This window comes from Trachurus japonicus, chromosome 2 (genome assembly GCF_045865225.1).
Source record: "Trachurus japonicus isolate A0001 chromosome 2, Traja_1.0".
Classification (NCBI taxonomy): Eukaryota; Metazoa; Chordata; class Actinopteri; order Carangiformes; family Carangidae; genus Trachurus; species Trachurus japonicus.
Window position 1 is genome coordinate 14,592,694 of NC_140908.1, and position 9,176 is coordinate 14,601,869.

The 9,176-nt window shown below is 38.8% G+C and overlaps 1 protein-coding gene across 1 annotated transcript in view; it reads right to left on the reverse strand.

Annotated features, from left to right (window-relative positions):
• The window catches only part of pudp (pseudouridine 5'-phosphatase), a 45,310-nt gene extending 36,712 nt beyond the window's left edge, over positions 1-8,598 (reverse strand). Inside the window, exons 1-3 of the mRNA XM_085802364.1 lie at positions 8,507-8,598; positions 6,505-6,723; positions 3,732-3,961 (exon numbers count right to left, since the gene is read on the reverse strand). Of these exons, the coding sequence (XP_085658490.1) occupies positions 3,732-3,961; positions 6,505-6,723; positions 8,507-8,585 (528 nt within the window). The 5' untranslated portion in view covers positions 8,586-8,598. The remainder of the gene's footprint in view (positions 1-3,731; positions 3,962-6,504; positions 6,724-8,506) is intronic.
• Positions 8,599-9,176: the final 578 nt, after the last annotated feature.

A 9,176-nucleotide genomic window follows, 5' to 3' on the forward strand; every position in this document is an offset into this window, starting at 1 on the left:
GTGTCTATCTGCTGGTCATGGACTCGGGAGTGAGGCAAGACATGAAAAAAAAATGTTGGCATATCACTTTAATGGCCATTTCTACCTCATACAACCCCACTTCAAAAAAAGCTGAACCTTCCCTTTAAGGATCAAACCCTATCTTCTCTTCTCTCTGGAGCTCTAGCAACGACAGGATGGCTAACAAATCAGAAGAGAGGAGGGAGCCAATGAAAAAACAGCAGATATCAGGTAAAAAAAAGATAGATCTGATAGACTTTTAATTTGAAATATCGTTAAGAGGTTTTGAGTTTTATTTAAAAAAAGTTAAACACAAATCACAAAATAATGGAAGCATTTGGAAAATAATTCAGCCGCCACAGTATCAACATTGATTCACTGGGACCCTCTTTGTCCTGCTTTGCTTTTATTTTTTCCCTCACTCTCACAAACACACTGACACCAGACCTGTCTGTCATAGTTGGGCTGCCCTCAAGGACCACCGGGGGATATCCCGCCACATCGATGGACCAGTGGAGTGTGAAAACATCCATGAATTTCCTCCCTTTCCTGTCAGTCTCTGTCTGCACTGGAACCCTCTGTGTGGCTGTCATTCAGGGTGCTCAGAGTGGGCAAGGCTGGATTCCCTGGCCAACCACGATATGTAATCAAACCTTAACCCCTGGCATCAGCTTATATAAGGGATTACTTAAAGGGATACGCAACATTTTTTTTTTTCGTGTCTTGCCTCACTCCCGAGTCCATGACCAGCAGATAGACACCATCCTTTCGACTGTGCGTGCAGTAACAAGGGAGATAGAGCCGTATCGCCCGTAATTAGCTTAGCTCAAACACTGGAAGTGTATAGGTAGTGTTAGCCTGCCTCCACCTAAAGTCATCAGAGAAACTCTTCAGCAACTCTAAACGGACCGATCTTCGTCTCAGAGCTGACAAAACTCTCCGGTAAGGCATCTTGAGCGGTCAAATGCCGCTAACGGGACGAGATCGGTCAAAACGGAGGGTTCAAGCAAAGACGCTTTATTTTGGTTCAAGCTAGCTACATCGAGGGTAGGTTAGCTTCCTATTTCAAAGTAAAAGCGCAAATTCTATCGTCATGGTTTTCTGTATGTAAAGGGCAACGGGTGTTTTATTTTGTGAAAGTAACCGGAAGTGCGTTGGTCACAACGGCTAGCTTAAGTAGCACAAAATTCGTCCGAACAAAATAGTAAACAGCTGGTATTTAGACAAATTAACGACACACTGCTGATCTAAACGGCTACTTTCTCACCTAAACATGTTTGAAATGTCCATAAAGTAATATATTTACAGAGTTTAGAGCTAAAATGAAATCAGCTTCTGACTGCTGGTTTCAGCTCGGGTAGGAGGCAGGCTAACACTACCCATACACTTCCAGTGTTTGAGCTAAGCTAATTACGGGCGATACGGCTCTATCTCCCTTGTTACTGCACGCACAGTCGAGAGGATGGTGTCTATCTGCTGGTCATGGACTCGGGAGTGAGGCAAGACACGAAAAAAAAATGTTGGTGTATCACTTTAAAACTGATACTGCCTCTATTTCCCTCATTTATTTCCTTCTAATGCAGTTAGCATGCTGACAAGCTAGCTCAGACTCCTCATTTTCCAATAGTATTAATAACCCAATACACACTGCAGTTGTTGACATTAATACAGTGTAAACCAGAAGAAAAGAAAATGTTGCAACAGTTGTACGGGAGCTGAACCGCTGGTGGAGATGAGTGACAGTTTGTGGTTCACCAGAGATCTTCTCACTGTGTGTTGTTTTTTCTCAGTGCATTAGGCAGACTGACTCCAGTTGGAAAATGCACTGACATTTAAAAAGTATAAATATAATTAAGGCTGCAAGCAGTGATGAACGGGCCCTCGAGCTCCTGCAGCTTACAGAGTGGGGGGCGGGGGGGTGAAACAGCAGCAAATCTTGGGATGCAGCACTCAAGATACCACTTCACTGCACAGCATCATAACTTGTCATCTTGAGACCCAGGTTAGAGTCCCTGCCTGGGGGTAGGTACTCAGATCGGCACTGAAAAAGTCCCGGTGGGGCTTGAGATTTACTCTGTGCTGATTGGTCAGACTCAAAGCAGGATTTATTACCGGCCGAGGGACTGCGGATGCAAATTAGCAGGCTGCTAACTCCAACGCATTTACATCTGTACACCAGTACTGATTTTCATTAATGTGTATTGTAATGTACCTTTTAAATAAATTAAAAAATAAATTTAAAAAAAGATGTGACACTAAGAGAAAGCCCCGAAATAAGCGGCATTTTTAAAACCCAACGTTACAAAAAAAAGAAAACCGGATGGAAAAAAGAGAGAATAAGTGCGAAATAAATACTGAAATAAATAAAATACTGAAATAAAGTCATTAAAAGACAAGAGTGGCAGTAGGCCTGGTAAAAAAAAAAAAATACATGTGGTAAATACGCGATCGCAGGATTACATGACGAATCGAGGCGGCATTTTTAAAAAAAATTTTTTACAAAGCGTCTATATCTACTGCCAGAAAAAAACAACAAGAGCAGTAAAAAAAAAAAAGAACGGACCAAACCGGCCGTGAACGGACGGCCAGAAGCCCCCTGATCACGCCATCACGTAACCATAGCAAACGAGTCTCTCATCAAACCTATGAACCCTAGGTGAACCCTTTGTTTTCATGTAATCAAAGTCACGATATCAAAACAAACTGGCTCTCTCACAACATGAACGCATCTTGCCCAAAGAGAGTTCTGCTTTAAAATGTCTCCTTCACTTTAAACCTGTTTTTCGCAGAATTATCCTCCCAGACTGCCGAATTTGGAGAAAACATGCTGTATTCAAATGAGGATAACTAAAAAGCGGAACATGCTACGAACCCCCTTTTTTTTCCTGGTGAATGTAGAGAGTCTCCCCTTTAATTTAAGATATTCTGTGTCATTTTAGTCATAGCACAACATATTCTGCGGCTTTTTGAAAAGTAGTAGAAATCCTCCAAAGTGCAGATACAGTAGCTTTTAGGGCTGGGACGATATGCTTTTCTCCCGATTCGATTCTTCTACAGTTTTTTGGATGGCGATTCGATTTAAATTGCGTGTCTACGATATGGCAGATTCTCTCGATTTTTAGTCTTTAGCATTTTTAACATTTATCTGCACACAAATACTGTAGGAGCCTATAAATTAACATAGGCTACTCCATTATAAAGTGAACTTAAACCCTTTTCAAAACCTGTACTCTCTGTATGTTAAAAAGGCTAACAAATGCACATTGCACAATATTTAAAAATCAAAAAAAAAAAATCGATTTTTGAAAAAAAAAATCAATTTAAAGGTTGTAAAGGTTTTAAGGATCTAATATCAGTGGCTGGTGAATCGTGAGCAGGCTGACGTATAATCCGTGCGCCTGCATTATCAAATGCGGGAAAAAAAATACACACTTTCATCCCAGATTTACTCAAAAATAGATTTTTGCACAAAGTTTGGGCTCCATCGTCTGATAGATGAGTTATTACACTAATTTTATGACCCAGAGTGGGCTCAAATTCAATTTTCTTTTCTGTACACCTTTAAAAATCGTCAAAAAAGATATTGCGATATTTATGTGAATCGATTTTTTCTCCCACCCCTAGTAGCTTTCAATAGCTCCAGTGGTATCAAACTTTACAACCTTCATCTAGTTCTAGTTCTTTCAAATCTTCTAATCTCTAATACCTATCCAATAATCTCTCGTACCGACCTTTTCTGGAGCGGCGGCCGGCTTGAATCTGGAGGCGCAGACCAGGAAGGAGTCTGGCTGAGGTTTGGAGTTCTTCACGTCGGGATCGTCGCCCAGGACGACGTGGCGGAACAGGCCGAAGAACTCCTTGTGCTGGCTCGTCTTCAGCTGGAACGTCGCCCCGGCCGAGCTGGTCGCCACGGCGATGGGGACGTTGTGCTTCAGCAGGTGGCGCACCAGTTTCTCCACGCCTGGTCAAACACATGACGCTTAGAAATACATCAGCTACTTTTTTAAAATTATATATTATTAAATGACTATATAATAGGGATGTCACGATTACTTGTTTTCACAATTAATCGTGGTATTAAACGCCACAATTAAAGGGTTAGTAGCATTTTTTTAAAGTGGGGTTGTATGAACTATAAAACCTCTTTTAGGCCGCGAAAATAGGCCGTTTCTTTGGGTCCATTCACAACACTGTATGTTGTAAATCTCTGGGCAGGGCTATTATGGGCTGGCGTTGCTAACGGGAGGAGTGCAGAGAGTCTTCTACTGCAATTAAAGTACTTAGGGGCAATTTGTAGATCATACAACCCCACTTTAAAAAAATGCTACTATCCCTTTAAATGATCGTAAAGATACCGTTACTTTCACAAAAATTTGATGTTGGAACCTTATTGGCAAAAATAAAGGTAAATGCACAGATACTGGTCCATTTATCTAACGTAACACTGAATTGGTAGGAATTTAAATGTTAGCGTGTCATTTATAATAAAAACATAAAGCAAAACAAACCAAAAAACGATTAAAATAAACGCAAACATTTGGTATAGATGACAATTTATGACCTGAATATTTCAAACGTTTCCCCTGGGGATTAAGAATTGGTCATACATTAATAGATACTTGAAATATTTTGTGTAAACATTGAGTAATGTAGTTATATTTTCACTATATTTGATTTTACACATTCATTCATAGTGTTGTGAAATTAATTAGTGCATAATAATCGTGATAATTGTTGTACTGTGATTATTTCTCTGACAATAATCGTACCAAGAAAATGTATAATCGTGACATCCCTACGAGTAAAGTTATTTTGGAAATAAAAAATGCTATTTTTGCATTTACTCAACGACTTATTGTCCATTTATCAATGTATAAATGCAGGAATAACACTTGAAAGGTGTAAAATGAATAAATGCATTCAGAAATAAAGCAAGAAATGCAGAAATTCAGTCATAAATAAATAGAAAAACAGGGACAGAATAACAAATAGCACAACAGCAGCACCAGGAAGGCTGCTGACAAAAAACAATGAGCACCTGCATAATGGCTCCTGTGCTAAGTCGACCCTGACAATCAGCGGCTGCCAAACAAATGAGTTGCTCTCAATTGTAACTCGACGGTGACATGACATTCTGAGGATGAAAAGACATCAGCTGATTGCCGCCGCTGCCGCACCTGCACAATCACCATCCATCCCTGTGTGTGTAACCCAAACGGACACATTTACAAAGATGCGCTTTCATTGTATGTATTGTGTTGTGTTGTATTGTGTTGTGTTGTGTTGTGTTGTATCGGCTGCAGAGCGTAGACACACACAGACAGAAGGAGCAGCACTCCTACGTGCAGGAATAAAAGAGGACTGCAGCCCACGCAACAGCTAATGATAGGCCACCCTCCAGTTGAGAATAGAGCAGCATTTGAGTTCATGATGCATTTGTGGTTTTGAATTTGATTGCTATTTGGAGTTTAACTGAATTTTATTATAAGATTTATTATTGTTTTAATTGTTCTTATGTTTCATTAAATCTAAACTTTGAGTTTATGCAGTATCTCCATTTTTATTCCTTTGAATATTTTATATATTAAACATTTGTTTTATTTCATCTAGCTATATATTTTTATTTCATTTATTTATTTAACCTTTATTTACCCAGTCAAGCAATTAAGAACAATTTTTCATTAAATGTACTCCCTGGTTTTATTATTTTTCATCATGTAAAGCACTTTGAGCTGCTTATTTTTTGCACGAAGTTAAAAGAATACAACATAAAACATAAGTTTATGCAGTATCTACATTGTTATTCCTTTGAATAATTTATATATTAAACATTTGTTTTATTTCATTTCATTTTGTTTTATTTCATTTCTATTTACCTATTTGATCTTATTTTCTATCCACTCTCTCAAGCAATTAAGAACAATTTCTCATTAAATGTACTCTCTGTTTTTATTACTTTTCATCATGTAAAGCACTTTGAGCTGCTTTTTTTTTTTTTTTTTTTGCACAAAGTTAAAAGAATACAACATAAAACATAAGTTTATGCAGTATGTCCATTTTTATTCCTTTGAATAATTTATATATTAAACATTTGTTTTATTCCATCTATATATTTTTATGTCATTTCATTTTGTTTTATTTTATTTACCTATTTTATCTTATTTTCTATCCACTCTCTAGTGTTTCCCCACTGCAAATTACAAATTGCCAATGTGTGTGTGTGTGTGTGTGTGTGTGTGTGTGTGTGTGTGTGTGTGTGTGTGTGTTTTTATGCATTTATTTAACCTTTATTTACCCAGGCGAGCAATTAAGAACAATTTCTCATTAAATGTACTCTCTGTTTTTATTATTTTTCATCATGTAAAGCACTTTGAGCTGCTTATTTTTTATTTAAGTTAAAAGAATACAACATAAAACATGATAGGTAACAATAGGACAGTGCAGGGAGAGTGCACAATGCTTCCTGTAATAAAGTAAAATAAACCAAAAAGAAAAAAGAAATACCTGGTAGGAGTTTGGCGGAGGGGAAAATCTTCTCCTGTATTTGTCTGGTCTCAGCGAGGAGTTCCTCGGCCGGCATGGGAAGTTCGAGAGCGTCGCGGATCACCTGGGCAGCATCCAGAGCCTTCTTCCCCATCACCGAGGACTTGATGTCCCATGTGTACTGCTTCCCAAAGCGGTCGCACACCTCCTGGAAGGACACGGTGTAAAGACGCTCTGTGTCTGGAAGCAGAAAATAAAATAAATACGTAAAGAAAGCACTTAGGTAAATGCCATTTAGGATTAGCCTAAAGAAAAAAATAATATTTGGTGCATAAATCCAGACTAGCCTGCAGGGCCGTTGTATAGGGGAGAAAGGTGATGATAATTCTAGGATATAGGCTACTGTTCCCTGTATACCATTTGTACTTGTCAACTTCTTTTAAATAAAGCTGTTGGAAAAAAAAAAAAAATTCTAGGGGCCCAGCACCCAGTACCTAGGGCCCCACAAAAAAACCTAGTAGTAGTCTAATCTTTGTATGACTGAATTATTCTGCTTAGACCCTGACTAATACTCATAGTAATGCTGCATTAGCATCAAAACAAAGTATAAAAAATGATAATACAAACGTAGTCTTAAAGCAGAACTATGCAGGATTTGGGCTGTAATTATTGTGGCTCAGAGTCACTGTGATGGTTGAGTGACCTGTTATGAAGTGAATGGGGTCTAGGCCAATGCGCTCACCCCCCCCACTGGCTGAAAACCGCACTTGCAAGATCAGTCGTCCGTCTCGGTGTCACAAATCTCGTCAATGGATAGAAGTATCGCGAGAAACTGCCTTACGGCAGTACGAGATAAGAACGCAGATGACGTCATGCATGTCACGAATCGTGATTGGTTTGAGTTCGGAAAGTCGGAGGAAACCATGGAAACATGAAATGTTTACTGATGAAGTTCAGCTTGTGGCTAACGGGGAACTAATGCTAACACAGATACACACACCATGGGTCTTTTATAAGATAATGTACATCATGACACACACACACACACACCTTCGCGTTTTGGAACCTTTATTCCTGTGTGTGTATGTCTGTGTCTTTGTGCCTGTGTGTGGTCGTATTAGCGTTAGCTCCGTATTAGCGCTAGCTCGGTGTTAGCGTTAGCTCCGTGTTAGCGTTAGCTCCGTGTTAGCATTAGCTCCGTGTTAGCATTAGCTCCGTGTTAGCAGGGCTTAGCAAACACCCTCTCTACCTTCAGCAGTAAACACAAGCACGTGTAGGGGGGTGGGAGGGGTGGAGGAGGTGGTGGCGGCGAGTTTTTTTTTTTTTTTAGACAGTGACATGTGCCTACCAGAACTGTGGGGGAGCTCCGGAGAGGGAAAAAAAGAGAAACCAACGAAGGAGCGAGCTATTTCCGGCCGAGTTGCAAAGTTCTGCTTTAAAAAAGAAAGTTGAAAAGTCGGGGGGGGGGGGCTACTTTAGTATTCTTTCAGGGGCCCCCTAATTCCTAGCAACGGCCCTGCTAGCCTGCAAAGGAACAGAGGAGCTGTTCCTTTGCCAAACTACAGCCAAACTCTATTGAAAAATTAGCTAATTTAAAACATTCAGGCTTGGGAGAAAGTGTGAAACGGTTATATATGATAATTTCCACTTTAAGTATAATAAGTAGGTAGTCATCTTTAATTCGGCATATCTGTGTCTTATAAACAAAGAAGCTTTGTCACTGAAATCTCAACTTTAAAAAGTCTGTCTTTATCACAGGCGCTTTTCCTCCTCAACAAATACGTCAAATATGAACGTTTCTTTGTTTATTATATTAGTGTTGAATGACGCCGAATTTTCCAGCACTTAAAAATGTTATAAATAGACATAAACAATGTTCAGTGTGCGCGTTATTTAAGTTATGAAGTAGGAATGTGTTAACTTAATTCGCCGGTTTCTCTACGGGAATCAATTTGCACGCACGGACTCAAAAGTTGCGGAACGTAACTGAACATAAAACACAAAGTATAGTAGGTATCAACACCTAATAACAATCCATCCATGTCGAAGAGGACATGGCTCACAGGTTTGTAGCTGCCGCTGCTGCTGCTGCACGTTGACATGTTTGACTGGAGAGTTGTTACTTCCGCGTTGGAGATTTAAACGGAAGTGGACAAATAAAAACTAACACAGAGGAAACGGTGACGGTGTAAAAAGCAGCTAATGTAGTTTAATGCTACCGGCTACTTGCTAAAAGCATTTGAGGCTACATAGTTTGAATAATTCAATTAATACAACATATTAGTATTACATTAATGTTTAAAGTGTGGATGTCAACAGAGGCATGTGATTTTTTTGTCGTCCCAACGTGGTGGCTTATGGGAAATGAAGTCCATAGCCTACATGTTTCAGGTCCTTTTTTACTTTTCCCAAACCCTGAATAAATCTCAATGTATTTTATATGTATTCAATATAAATACACTTGCATTTTTATTATTTTTATAAAATGTTTTAAACTTTTTATTTATTTATTTTTTACCGTACCAGCTGCCAGATGATCCTGTTTTCATTTTTTTTTTATGTTCTTCAGTTTTTTCATTTCATTTCATTTTCTTTATTGAACATGTCAAGAGTAAAAACAAAACAAACAATAACAAAGCTAAAAACAATGAAAAAATGTATATTACAGTAATAATCATCATCTCTAAAGAAGG